A 15522-nucleotide genomic window follows, 5' to 3' on the forward strand; every position below is an offset into this window, starting at 1 on the left:
GAAATGAGTTCATCTGAATAAAACCTACAATGTCTTCGTATGTTCGTATTTAGGAGAATGTAGTGAATATAAAAATTATCAAAGTGCTGAACGAGCCACTTTCCATTTACTTGGGTGCATTTGTGTAATCACGATGAAAACAATCAACTGTCACATAAAATAAGTAGGACAAAGGGCCACTTTAATATTACGGGCTTAGACTAAGCATGCATTAGCATAGTTTAAGGAGATTAAATTTAGAAGAGCAAATTCCTCCCTTCAATGTATTCCCTTTTCTATCCTATCTGCATGAGAGAAGTTTAAATAAATAAGAGAAAAGCGAAACTTATTGTTCTTACCAGCTCTCACGTGAATGTCTCGTGAACGAATTGTTCCCACAGTGTTCGACGCCTTGCAAATATAAATTGTAGAATGGACGTCCTGCACATGAAACGATTAATATGATTAAACCCATTTAATTTAAGCATACGAAATCATACACGTAAACGGAATAAATAAGTACTGGGAATAAATAAATACCGAACCGAATCTCACCTGCCTGTAGGCAGCTGGTTTGAACGGATGTATTAACAAAGTCGAGTTGGAAAGCACGGTACGAAAATTAGAAATGGTCGAAACTAGTTTATTATCACCACCCAACCAAATCACTGACGGCATTGGATATCCGTCTGCTTGGCATCTGTTGTGAAGGAATAAATATGTAGTAATCACGGCTAAGCTTAATTTTCGGTTGGCAAATTTTGGCAAAGCCGAAGGATTAAAAACATGGAGCTTATCCGCTATTGTGTAAAGACAACTGCGTATTTATTACAGTTATGGGACTCAGTATGCAAACTCATTGTCAGTAGGAAAATCTGGTGGCAATAATCTTTGAATGTGGCTTTTGAGTTGGGAATGAAATGGTGAAAGTGTAGCCTTTCGTGGGAGCCTATGCATTGATGAGCCGTAGCAGTAACATAATTATGGGGTCCTTTCGCCCTTGGAGGGAACAGATGAGTGAGGGAAAGCGATTCAACTTTTAGCCCACGACCAAGTAATACAATTTTATTATTATTATACATATAAGGTGGAAGACGAAGCGAGTCAAGTTCACGGCGATTACGGGGTATCATCATGAAATGAAACTGCTGCTGGTGTTCCTTGGCTATTAGCACCACAACTGTCATTTCCCTGCTGGTTGGCATAGTTGGCTTCTGTACGTCCATAGGGTCGGAGTGAAGGGAAATAGGACTCGATCGTATACTTGCAAATGATTCCGCTTATGTCAAGTGTAGATGGTTTAGTTATATCATCATCGTCGTGGAGAAAGCGGGCATAAACAGGAATGTAAAGCATTAAGGAAAATGGGTCGTTTCATTAACTTACACTATTACAGCACCGTGCTCGTTTAGAAAGTCAATTCTATCTCCTGGCTCCTCTGTAAACCGTGGGGCGTGCCATTGCGGCTCTGAGAATATTCCTGTGTGAACAAATAATAAGCCGGTAATTATTTAACTCAACTCAAGGTGGCTTCAAGTCCAAGAGACATTCTCATCATTTCGTCATTTCAATTTTTAGCGATATACTTATAAACATATGTTTCTTGTGTGGAAATAATGATGAGCATCAAACTAGCATATTTAGCATATCCACTATCCACATATGTGCGCGCATATACACACTCCGTAATAACTATAAAGGATATAATAGAATACGTACAAATCTGAATGTGTTGTCGTATTATGAGCATTTTTCACCAAGCTAAAGTAAAAATTATGAGACGTTCGAGTGTGCTATTTTTTCTAGGAGGAATAGAGATTAAAATCCTCATAAGCAGCTCAGAGTGGATTTTCATTCTGCGGAATGCAATCTTGGGTTTTGCAGTAACAGTCAACATCACAACGAAATTCATTTAGCAGTATAATGCAAATTTGCAAGAAAATTGAATTGATTTAATCACAACGAGGTTGAAATGTAATTGCAACACTTTCAACACTTTAGACAGATTTATAATTTTGTAGCAAAAATGCGCCATCCAACCAGACCAACTTTCCTCTTTCTCCACACATACATTTACGCGAGGAAAATACAGTGAACGAGAGTACCAAGAAAGGAAAACTGTATCAGCGGCAAAGGAACCGAGGAATAAGAAATAGAAAGCGAGAACGATGAATGTTGTTGGAAGAGATCGAGATTGGAAATGTCTCTGGGGACAAAAATCCCTGAGGAATTCTACATTTAGCTCAAACTAATACGAGAAAATTTGAATTTGAATTTCCACCATGCTCATCCTGACAAATTCCTCAAGTGTGATGACTTGATTGCATTTCATTTTCCAGATATTGACGTGCGGTGAAAGAAATGAAGATGAAACTCATTCAAAGAAGATTTCAATTGCGTCGGCAGAAAGACATGGAAATGTTCTCTCTTTGTCACTAATACACATGTTTCACAAACAGGACCATATTTTGAATTGATAAAACCGCTATGCTTTGATATTTGGGGATTAAATTGGGGCATTAATATTTCTGCAAAAATTGCAATCTTCAGTCAGATTCGTATTTTAAAATAAATCGGCAGCTTCCGACCGCTTTGCGCAGTGTGGAAAGTGGATGTGAGAAATGTCTTCCGTTTTTCCCCTTCGCTGCTGAAGGCTAGGCAATAATGCATAAAATTTACTTTTTGAGCATCTTTGCCACGTTATATGACGGAAAGCTTGGCTGCTTGGATGGTGGGGCCACGATTTCAAATCTTGAATGAAATAAATAAATGGCTATTTCTCTTTTCCACTTCGGAGCCGCATTTTCGCTCTTTATTTAAGCCAAGAGCAGGAAGGAGCTGGGGAACGTTATCGTATCACTGCTGACATGCGGAGGCAACAACGACGGGCCTGCCTGCTGGTCCTGTTGGTGAGTGAAAGTCAAATAACCACTCCGGCTCTTCGGCTCCGTTGATATTAACATTCAGAAAACATTTCTCTTGCTCGCCCTTTCATTTAAAATGCTGCGAGGAACGCCCAACGTCTTGATGTTTGCCATAACCTGCTCAAACTATTTATGCAAATGATCTTTGTGTATTTTTGAGTTTTTTTTACTTATGAGATGGCGAAAGTAAAATTTTTTGCCATTTTTAAGTGCAGGCCAAACTAAAAAATAATTTGACCCAAATCCCTTGAAATATAAATGCAAGCTTTAAATTAGTCAGATATTTTAATTCAATTCGTCCGAAACGCCAGCACCAGCAGAAAGTATTCGCAAGTGACAGGGATTCAATTTTGATTGGAAGACAACAAAGGAATTGTAGAGCTTGCTTTTATCATCGCAACAATGTGTCCCAAACCAACATACGGAAAGTTTTTCATTAAAAGATCCGAATCTAATTCCCCCAGAGTCTGGACGACTCACTTTCTTCTGGCCGTCTCTTATTTTGTACATACGGAAAACTCGGGTGAATGAAACAGAAAATTAGTGAAAGAGTGGAGAAAGATCAAGAAGTTATTCTTTGCTTCCTGTCCGACAATAAGTCTGCTTCACACTACAACTTCTCCTCCTGCATCATCTTCACCTTTCCTCCAAAGAGCAATTCCGCTGCTTTCTCTCCTGTTTCGTCTGCTGCTCCTCCTCGAGAAACATGGCATTTACTCCGGTCTGCAGAACCGTGTGTGTAGAGAGATATGTGCTCTGTTCACACAATGAACGACGATGTAAAGGCCTATGTGTATCTCGGGCCAAGTTGAAAACTTTTTAACGAGAATCATTCTTCTGTGCTTGCGTGTGAGACTTTCAGCCCACTCTACTCAATTTTGAACCAAGTTTGACCATCACCGAGTCTCTTTCAGTCAGCAGGTAGCATGTAGTACAACGTCCGCCGTACAAAGAGACCAAGCAGTATGTATAGTACAACGAGACGGAATTGGAGGAAGTGCTGAAGGGTAAAGTGAAAGGTGATGTAACATCATCGCAGGACGGAACGACGACTTTGACTCGTTCACTTTTCCAGAGTGAATGGTTAGTGGTTCACTTTTAGACTGACCCATGTGCCTACTTTGTATATGTAGGAGCAGGAGAAAGTAGGAAAATGATGATGATGATGAAGCTGCTGATCTGCTCCCTCAGTCGTTTGCTTTCCATTTGTGCCTTAGTCTTCAAAAATAACAGGAGAATGGAATCCATTGTCCCCTGGGCAAATTTGGAGCACTTTCACCGTGTACATACCTATTACGTTGGGACATCAGCTTCACCTATGCGCTATTTTATAAGCCACTAGTACATCCAATAAGTTGGACAGAAACCCAAACAAACTTGTCAATTCAAAACTTAATCCAGTTGGTTTTTAGAGTTTGTTCCAAATCGAATTTAAATTCAAAATCAAAAGAAAAGTTTTGGGCAAATGGGAGTCATCTCAAAGAAGTTGAGTAACTTGAAAACTCCTTCTGCAACCTCCTAGACAGATAGGCAGGTGAGGTGTTTGAACCTTTGTGACGACTGGGGGTTGACAATCTGTCATATTGAGAACACTCAATAAATGCTCTAGACCACTAATGAGTTAATGTGTTAATGTGTTAATATTTAACGTTATTAGTGTAGAAAATATCCCACCTAGAAAATAACGACAGACTCCGAAGACTCAGATTATTCGTTAATCAGTGGTGAGAGAAATGAGTCTACTCAGGTGTATAAATGAAAACTAGGAGGGACGTAAGAAAAAATTAATTTTAAGATTACGCATACGGCAAGTAAAAGCATTTACACATTTTCTGCATACATACATACGTACAAAGATGCATACATCCATATGTAGATGCACATACAGATCTGCCAAAGGATTTGGCTTCGGCACAATGTTTTCAAATAGGGGTTCTTGTCTGTAATTGAATTCATTCAAGTACAATTGCATTTGTCTTGTCCACTAAAATCAAGTGTGCTGCTTTCTCTCTGCTGGCCCTCACCGTTCCTGAGTTTATTTTCCAATCTAACTTGAGAGGCAGTTGGTCCAACGTTTTTCCCGAAATCCATTGTGAATTCAATTGAATTAACTGTTTAAAACTTGGAAAGTAGCTAATCTGGGGATGGAGCTCCACACATTCTTATTCCTTCCTTTAACCTGGAACTTGAAAGGAAGTGAAAGTAATGAAAATGTTGCTTTGCAAGGACAATGACATTTGAAAACGACAAAGATTATAAAATCTTCGAATAAAGTAAGGTGGTGGTATAGGGATAAGCTATAGGGATGTGCATACATACATATGTATGTACGCCCATATTCCAGTAAATCAGGTAACTGATCTGTACTTGTGTAGGACAATTTGTAGTCAGAAAGTCCAATTTAAGGCAAGTCATAGGCTTAACTGGAAGCGAAAAATAAGAAAATTCACAAAAATTTTCTTTCCTATTGCAACAACAGAGGTTGCATAATATTATGTTCAATTGAAAAAAACTTATAGGTATTCAGAAATGCACAAACACGATGATACATAAAACTTGAGTTGTCGGAAAGTCTAAAAAATAAAATAAAATAAATGTAATTGTGCAGAGTTGTGTGGTATTTTCCGACCTTTGAGAGCGAGACAGACAAGACATGGATGGGAAAGATAAATGTGGAGTGTTCACTTCTGATACGTGGTCTTGTTGCGAAAGTGGCTGATATTATTGGCACATCTTTCTCAACAACATGCACAGTAAAGTAGAAAATATTTCGTATCTTTTCGTCCCATGTCGTTGGTGAAAAAATTGTGCAAGTTGCTTGCAGGCTTATGTACATCAGTGTGAGCTTATGGTTGTATATGTGCCCAGTGTAGTCTCAACTAGTCTGAGAAATTCTATCTTAAATTTTATCCACCATTGCGAAAAAAAGTTGACGACTGTAAATTAATACTGGACATGACCACTTGAAGGACTAGTTGCGTAATGTTGTTCTTCACTTTTTATTCCACTCCGTCTTCGTCTACACTGTTAAATAACATATTCTTTGATCTTTCTTGTGTATTTACAAGATATGCATAACTGACTTACCAATGACTACGGAGAGGGAAAATACCTATGAAAAAATAATGATGCCGTATGCCATATTCATATCTATCCAACTTTTAGGAAAGAGTGTAAGTCACTAATGGGGTCTTAAATGAAAAATAATCGGGAAAGTTTTTGCCACCAAACTTTCTGGTATCAATTAAGAGTGAGGAGAAAGTTATTACGAGTTAAAGAACGAAGATGTGTGCAATCCAATGGTATATTTTATTCAGCTTATTAGGTTAGTTAAGGTTACCCACCACCACCCACCACGTCTCACGTGTCTATAAATACCCATTAGCTGTCATTTTTTCATCAAGTTCATGAATGGATTTGACATGCTAATTGCATATTCAACCGCATGACGTCAATTATTGCAAAATTATCGCAATATTTTGCGATAATTCACTGAAATGATTTGGTAAAATAATATATCGTGATGATCAATATGACCCATTGTCATCATAAAAGCTTTCTTATTTTAGTAGCAAATGGTAAAGGCAATTGGTTCATCAAATGTGTACAGCGTTGAATGGAATAAGACATCCATCCCATGTTTCATATTGTTTGCCCAAGGGTACTGTCACAAGCAGTTCGGCCTGTAATAGACGTTGATTGAGTACTTAATGATTTTATCCCATTAACACTCAGGAGACAAGTTTCACTTCAACTTCGCTACACAATATACTTAACTTTTCTCCGCGTAAGACGAAGTATTTCACTTTCGCCAACGATAAGTCAATTTGTGCAAAAGTCTTGTTAGCAATTGCTAGTCGAACCTCCTCTTTTTATGCACCGTGTATTGTATTTTGTATATAAATTCGTTTGCTTAGATCTAATCAGGTCATAATTTCATGAATGGAAATTTTGCAAATATATTCTTCGCCTTCCTCAATAAGGAGGAACGTGGTGCAAAATTATGCATTCTAGAATATTACATATTACAATATGTATATTGTATTTGATATGTAATAAACGATTACATATCAAACATTATATATGTATCATTATGCGGCACATGTTTGAACATGTACATGCTTGATCATGGTACATGCATTAACTACCGATCAGTAGTATTTCACTGGCTGTGCTTGTTCACACATTGTTAGTACTAGATATCTTTGCTTACTCCATTATGACTGGAATTGCCAACGTCAATGTGAAGCTTAATCCCTCCCCAGTTGTCCATAAGCATTTGAGTCACTGAGCTTTCTAAAGTGAGTCCCATGCCGTAAAGACTAATTATAGTTGAGCATCACATCCGGTACTCTTAAATCTGAGCATTTTATTTGCTTCCAGAGAAGCAGAACCAACCAACAATGTAGACATTCTAACTCTCAAACCCATATCTCTGTAAAATGGTTTGTATCTCCCTGATGAGCCACATTTATGACCAAAGGTCGGCTGTTCTTGGGCAGTCGCACAGTTTTAGAAAAATCTCCAGAGCGTTTTTGATGCAAACATTCGAAACACAGAGAAGCCAGGAGCCCAACGAGGCACATATCTGCGAGGAATATGTAAGGATACGGAGCTTTGACGCTGCATGGTTTTAGGGCTTTTCATTTTCAAGTGGTCTCGAGCAGGGAATGAGGAGGAGGAAATGAGCCTAGCTGGAGGAATGCAGAGCTGAGGATCCAGCCTGCATTTACTCCTTCCATCGTTTAAAAGCTTTCACAAGACTAAATTCATTGTCTTCCATTTATTCCCGAAATGTACAAGCAGAAGACACTGGTGGTGGTCTCTCATTTTGTGCTTTTGTCTGCTCCCCTCTCACTGGTTCCACTCCTATTTGCACTACTACCACTATCCGCTTTCTACTTTCATTACATCTCATCCACTCGACTGCCAGCAAAGCAACTCTCAGAGCCGTTTTGCACTATTTTATGCGGAATTGTTCCTCCCAACTCCTCAATTTAGTCGCTACTTCAACTCCACTAAAGGGAAAAAGAGGAATGTCAGTCTCACTTTCTTGGATGGAGTGTACAACACCAAAAATCCGGTTTGGCATCCATTTTCCTTTTCACTGTTTCCGATCCTGGGATGCCACAGATCCGTTTTTATCAGCGTCGTAACCCACTTGTGTTTCGTGGCCTGACCTGCATTGACTCTGACAGCTACACAATCAAACACTCGGTATATATTTACTTATCCCTACCTTATTCTACCATACCCTCTTTATTTCCAGAGATAACGTTGAATAAATACAAGTTTATTTCGTACTCCAAAACGTAGTATTTCTTACAAAAAATGGAGCAGTTATAAATAGCAATTACTTATTAGAAATTAGCAGACTTGGAAATTATCAAACTTTTTATTCAAGAGCTCGTCCTCCTCAAGTGCTTGACGAGTTTGTATCACAAACAATTTAAATCAATACGCGCAGACAGAATAGACTTGAATACAGCGAACATACAAATAATTGAGTTTGAAGGAGAGACTCTTCAAGTGGACGAGCAACAATAATCTCCGCCTGAAATGCGGAAGGTATGAATAAAATCCTCCCTCCAATCGACCAAAGGCGCAGTTATTGAAAAGGATGATGAGAGTTTGGGTGGTTTAGTTGGTTGGTTGGTGAGCAATAATGCGAAGGAAAAGTGGTAGATGCAAATGAGCTACGTGCCTGAGGATCGGTCTGGCTTGATTTGAGAGCAGCAGAAGACTCAGCTCCCTCTCATTTCCTCTGCGGTGCTTTCTCCCATTTCCACAAAAAATTGGAACCGTAATTCCACGTTTTTTTAATCTTCATCACGCGAAGAGCAAGAAACCCACCCAACCTCCGACCCAACACTTGTCGACCTTTACAGAAAATGGAGATTTTGTGATCAAGACGAAACTCGGCAACGCTACCTACAAAAGCACTTAATGTATGTATCCTATTTTTGTTGCTCCTAGTCATCGCTCATCGTTAGTTGAATTGATGGTATTCAGGGAAGCACTCAATTCGGTAGGCAAACCAAACACCGATGAGGGTGAGGCACAATATATCTGACCAGCTCAATCAAGTATCAACATCAACCGACACTATCCCATCATTCACTTCATCTTCTGTCTTCCTTCAAAAAAGTAAGCAAAACATGATGAAAAAGTAAGTACTCCTTTCCTCCCACTCGTGTTTGTTTTCCTTCCTTTTTATTCGGAGTAAAAATGTGCAGGAATTGTTCTACCGCTTTCACCAAAAATAAATTTAGTCTACCGTCATGTTAAGTGGAAAGGATTAGTATGCCTTTCAATTGCATGTGTCTGTATAGGCATTGAATTTACATGGAGCATGTTCTCAAATTTTAAGCGACTTTGAGCCCCCCTCTCATGTTTCAGGGGCTCAATTTCGATCACGTGTTTTATGCACAATCCCAAATAAGATGGCTACTTGATTCAGAGAATTTCAACAGGAGAGGTTATGCAAATAGTACGAAAGAATCTATGATAAATTTTTGCAGAATTTTTAAGCTACAGAAAACTGGAAATCAAATTTTTATCCAATATATACTAACGTTACTAGAAAATTTCTGAAAATTTAGTATGTCACCAGGAATTTTAATTTTCTACTTTGTTCAAAGAAATTCTAATATGTACTAATTCCACCATTCTCCAATGAATTTCGTGCATTCATTCATAGTACATGCAGAAAAAGTGATATGTAAAAGAGTTGCATTTAGTGGAACATACAATTCCCAGCGTGCTGTAAGAAACAAATAAAAAAAATATTAAAAAAACACGAAACGCTTCTCAAAATTGGCCAAATAAGAGTTTGTGGAATTATGCAAAAAATGGATATACGTTTGATCTAAAAATATATGTGGAAAAGTGGAGGTTCGCTTTATGTACCACAAGTTTCTTTCTCGACTGCTGGGATCACATCACACCTTTTTGGCTTTTATTATTGTTCTCCACCCAAGGCTGTCAATTTACTCTTTTCCCCAGACACCCCATGGGAAAAAAATCATGAAAAAAATTCATCATACTTTCTACGTCTCTCTCTCTCTTTATTCAGAAAAAAACGGTTAATGACATGGGAAATAAATAGCGAAAAAACTAGTTTGCTCCAACTCTAGTTTGAAAATAATATCACAATGCAAAATTGTGTAACTGAACGTTTAGCACACTGCATTTCCAGCCATGACAAACTTGAAGAACACGACGAAATTGACGCTAAAGCACTGGAATGTTTTAACATGTACAGACAAGGATTACAAGGACTGAATACCAAACACTAGAGTCTGTTCTGGTCCAGTAGTTTCATGTATCTCTACTTTCTAAGAGGAGAAGCAGGCAATTGTAAATGTCCCTCATCCTTACCTTTGTCGGGGTGAGAAACAGAGTAAAATAAGGGAACGGGAAACATGTAACTGCAAGTGAAAGTAAGCATTTCCTTCAGATTGTCACGACTCTTAGCCAATTCGGTATTGCCTCCGGTTGGGATTTGGAGCACAACAAGGGTTACAATAAGTATAAAGGAATGGGCAGGGAATGCTCGTACCGAAAACGGAGATGAAGATACTACTGTGACGACGATTCCTTATCCGTTCGATCTGGCTTTGTACTTTTCGCTTGGAATTTTCCATCCTACCTGTGATGTTGCTCTCCCTCTCTCTACACGTAAACGTAAGAATATACGTACACAGACCAAATTGGACCAAGTCTGCAGGGTGAAAATCCTAGCGTAAACCAACATTACTTAATGCTAACAAGTTTGTTTGTTGGTTGGTTGCTTCACATTCAATTGGGCAATACCATAGTACATACAAACAAGGACGCATTAGTCTTGAATGTTATATTGGCGAAATCGCTTAATTCAATAAAATGTCAAACTTTCACCTTTCTTTCTCTATTTGCTTGAATTGGTATTTCCTCCGGCGATTGGATATAGAGTACGAAAAGAAGATTGGCATGTGCATTCTTACATATTGGTAAATCTGTTGGGGAGTCAAACCAGATTTTCATGTATTCCTTGCATTTAAATGACCATACAATTCTCCATTTAACACGCATCCGGATTGCTGAGATATTTATGGACCTGCCCAAAGATTAATGACCTGTTGTTTTAAAACCGCAGTGTAATTGTTAGAACACAACTGTTGTACGTAGGATTCATTAACGTAGTCCAGCCAGCCTTAACAGCCATAAAGAGCTGTGTTTTCGACACTTTTAAGAAAAGTAGTTGGGAATTATTGTCGACTTATGTAATGGTGAAAGCTTTGAGAAATTTATTGGAGTTACGCGTAGGATTCTGCCAAAATCTACAAAGCAGCCGAACCACTAACCAAACTGACAAATTCTTTTCCAAGCTAAGACATGCCACAAGTTAACACGAAATGGAACTAAGCGCATGTAAAACTCTTTTTTTGAGAGATTCACGCATTGGAGAGATTTGTCCACGATACTTGAGTTTGCTCAGAGAGAGTGCAAGTGTGCAAATGTAGTATTTGGCATGGGAAAACTTGGTCTTATTGCTTCTAACACTCTTACAACGTGATGTTTCAGAGACAACCACTAAATACGACTTATGGTATTTCGTCGTTCGCTGGCAGCCCATTTGACAATTCACATCTCGTCTCATTTCACAACCAACGAGATACAGATATACATGCTATTTGTACATGGATGTCTTAAACCATTCTTAAAGTCTTCCCAGTATACCGTAGATTTTTATTTGACTTAAGCTTTCAAGATTTACGACACTAATGTCTTTCCTTCAACAAAGAGGTTGCCTCCTGGTGAAACTTAAAGTTGGAGTAAGCAACCAAGTCGGGAGGGAAGTGGGGGAGTTGAGTGGACGCACGAATGTCAAACTACAAGAAGAAGAAAGCAGAAATTCTGGAATTCTAAAAAAAACTTTATTCTGGAAGTGCAGTAAAAGAGACAGGAATTTCTCTCCATGGACTCTGCAAGTTCCTTATTCTGTAAACGATGCTGCATCTTTAGTTCGTCTGCCCCATGGTATAGCTCCTCTTCCGAAGACATCCAGCCCTCATTCTTAGGTACAACAATGCGGCTTGTTTGCGGTGGTATATAAATGAGAACATATAGATGTAGTCGTGATAGTTTTACCTCTTCGGAGTTCAAGAACAAACTAATCACTAATGTTTTTGAAATACTTCTACTCTGTTCTGCAACAGAGATATTGCCGCATCCTTGACAGAAGGCGGTGAAAGTCGAGACGTAAATAAGCGGCGAGAGGGATGTGTAAACCATTATGTTGCATTCTTAGTTTCTCGTTAGTCTAAGGGCGTACCCCTTTAATTTCAACGTAGATACTACATCGAAAATTCTAGATTTTAAGACTGGCGATTTAAAACTGGAATTACAATCCTCTTTCATGTACTATTTCGAAGTGAGGGTAAAAATAGAAAACAATTAACCATCTCTTATTTATGTATGCAGGATGCATTCCACATACTTATTTACTTGTTGTACAGTGATGCATGAACAATTTCACCGTTTTATTTGAAGTTACTTAACAAATACATTTTAAAATACGGTACCCAGTCTATTAAACTTGTAGTAGAAAGACAACCAAGTAACCACCGAGGCGGAAAACCAAACCAATGTCGTACAAAATGAAAGCTGATTCCAGGTTCAAATTTTCATCTCATTCACCGATGTGTGCATGTAACACTAGACAGCATTTTAGCTACGGAGATAGCATTTTCATCGTTCACACCACCAGTTTACTCGCCAGCCAGCCAGGCAGTCATGCAAGAGTGAACGGATTGCAAATAAAATGGAGACTGGGAACAAATCGACAATAATATCTCCACATGAATGAAGAACTTTCTGTCTCTCTCTCTCTCTTTCAATTTGTGTTTTCGTCTCCGCTTCTCGACTTTCTCCTGCTCGTTTGATATTGCACGTGCAGATGAATAGTTCCGCAAATCCATCAAATGCAAAGGGATGAGAAATGTAGATGAGCACGCTCATCGCTTTGTTGTTCGTGGTGAGTTAATTCTTTGATGGGAATCATTCATTCATTCGTCCAAGGTTGAAAACAGGATGTACAGCACCGTGTCAGATATTATTTTGAAACATCTGGCGCAAAATTATTATCATACTAAAATGGATCGAGTATATGCTTTCGGTTGATGTAGATGTGCGCATACCTAGCTAAATATTCTACCTTACAAGAATTATTGTGTTGTTGTAATGCATAAAAGTTCGTCCTAGATAGAAAGAACTCGTACTTTCGCCTATTTTTAGAGTGCCCATTAATTTTGCAGTGGTTGAAATTGTTGAAACATCAGACATGACGATTGGGAGTAATCTTAGGCATGTCGCAACCCAATGATATCTGTACATTCTCGCCTTTGATCCACGGTCTTGATTAATTCTACAGAAAGAGGGGTGATAAACTGAGTTCCCTGTAAATATGACATGATGTTTATCACTTCCGTGATACAAATGATACAGTTGTTATTGGAAAATATGGATGAAAAAGTTTATACAGTGACACATAGTAGGTATTCAGCTGTGTAAATATTTTATATTTTTAGGCATACTGCTCCAGATGTTCAGCCGTGTCGTACAAATTGTTGAATTTTAATCTACATATTTCTCTTTGAGGATATAATTGTACGTATGGCATACTATCTTAATATTTAATACGGTAAATGCATCTGCTGATTTGATTTACGTTACAAAGTGGAGGGAGCTTAGATAATGTAACTTTTCAAGTTGCAAAATACAACAATAATGATAAATAATTACTGGAGTCCATTTCTTGAAATGTTTTAGCTTTTCGTAAACTATGTTCAAACTCTTGATGCTTGTGTGATTCAATAAATATGAAAATCGATCAATTTAGCTTGCACTGCCTGTTAAAAAAATCAACATGCTCAGACCGCCACATTTCAAAGGAAAAAACCAATTCAGTATTGACAAGGATAGAACGACATACAGAAAGTCTAGATGAAATTGTGTAAGGGTGCTGAAATTGCATAATGCAAAGTGCAGTGATTGCACCAACCCATGAATTATTAGTGAGTCTTACGTACGCATTCGGGTGAGAATGGCAAGCCCACGGATTAAAGTCATCCACTGACTTGATAGCATCGGCAGCGTGTACCAATCTTACATTCAAATCAAAGGTGAGCAAAATTAGTTTTCCGACAGTCAAAGTCGGCTCCTCGAACGATTTACTTTCATCGGTTCACTCGAACGAAACCGCAGAATGAGCGTTGTAGGCTTAATTGGATTGAAATTTGTTATCGGGATTCGTAAGACTAGATCAGGCTTGACTGCTAGTAAAGATTAGAAAACTAAAATACTAGAATTTGCCGTCACAATTCTAAAATGCAAGACCTCGCGGTCTTTGACAAACTGCTCGTTTATCAAAATAGAAAGTTCCGAGGAGAACTAAATACTCGCAAGTGCTGATAGAAATTAAGTGCAGATGAAAAGCAATCCAATTTTAACGAGTGGAAATCTCTCCAAAGAATTGGTACGGATTGCATTATAAATTGGGTAAAAATAGACCTATGTACATATGTACATACTCGGAGAATAATAAATTATGCTGTAAAGCCAGCTCATCCGAAAATTGCAATCTTCTAGTATCAACCAAATTACCAAATGCTATACAAAGGTTTAGGAGAAAATCCAAGTATTTGATGAGTGAATAAGACCTTTCTCGAATCAGGCCAGAAGAGTAAAGAGAAAGAATGATGATGACTTGAAGTTAAGTACGGATTTAAAATCTATTATGATGACGTTTGCTGATCCCCCCAACTTGTTACCCGTCCCTCTTATCATACTTTCCCTTAGCTGCATTGCATTGCCATTTCTCAACCTTCCCTTTATTACAGAATAATGCTGTGCTGCGTCACATCTCAAACGATATATTATTTTAGGTCTTGAACTCGCCTTCCTCTTTCCACGGAGGAGAAAGAAATATTTTCTCATCACTTTTCCAGACTTTTCCTTGTTTCCCAACTCCGACAAACTACTACTTCTATGGATAGTCGTCCTGCCTGAGAGAGAAAATCAGAAGACTCAGGATCAGTATATATGTGTGCGAATCCATCCTTCCGTCTTCACCACAAAAGCTGTGAACCAAAACCTTTAAAACTGTGGATTCTGTTCACAGCCGCGGCATCACATGAAGAGAAGCCAGGAAAGGTTTTGTTCTTCTTGGTCTCGGTGAAGTGAATCAGCAGAGATAAATCTCACAGACTCACTTTCACTTAAGATTTCGCTGCTGCAACTTCAGAGCCAACCAGCCCGCCCGGTTATCTTCTATTAACTCTTGATTCCGTAAATACCTCAACTAAGTGAAGATTCGCAGTGAGGGGAAGAAGGCTTTGGTCTATACGAGTAACAAGGATCTCGTATTCTTACTTAGCTTGAGCCACACAACCAACCAATATGAGCGATTATGGGTTCACTGGCTGCTTCACATTTCGCATCTTCCGAAGTGAAAGGGCAATCCAAGCAGAAAATTCTCATTTCTTTTCACCACAACAGTCGCAATTCATTCCGCTCTTTTCATTCCACTCTTGCGTATATAAATATACGAGAACAATCGTCTTGGAATGTTGACGAA

General features: G+C 38.5%; 1 protein-coding gene across 2 annotated transcripts in view; it reads right to left on the bottom strand.

Annotated features, from left to right (window-relative positions):
* Window positions 1–15522, bottom strand: part of LOC110846867 (Down syndrome cell adhesion molecule-like protein Dscam2) — a 38543-nt gene that overhangs the window by 18413 nt on the left and 4608 nt on the right. For both annotated transcript variants that reach the window (XM_035848937.1, XM_035848936.1), the window contains exons 2-4: window positions 1366–1459; window positions 535–679; window positions 339–420 (exon numbers count right to left, since the gene is read on the bottom strand). In XM_035848937.1, coding sequence (XP_035704830.1) covers window positions 339–420; window positions 535–679; window positions 1366–1459 — 321 coding nt within the window. The remainder of the gene's footprint in view (window positions 1–338; window positions 421–534; window positions 680–1365; window positions 1460–15522) is intronic.

This window comes from Folsomia candida, unplaced genomic scaffold (assembly GCF_002217175.1).
Source record: "Folsomia candida strain VU population unplaced genomic scaffold, ASM221717v1 Fcan01_Sc003, whole genome shotgun sequence".
Taxonomy (NCBI): domain Eukaryota; kingdom Metazoa; phylum Arthropoda; class Collembola; order Entomobryomorpha; family Isotomidae; genus Folsomia; species Folsomia candida.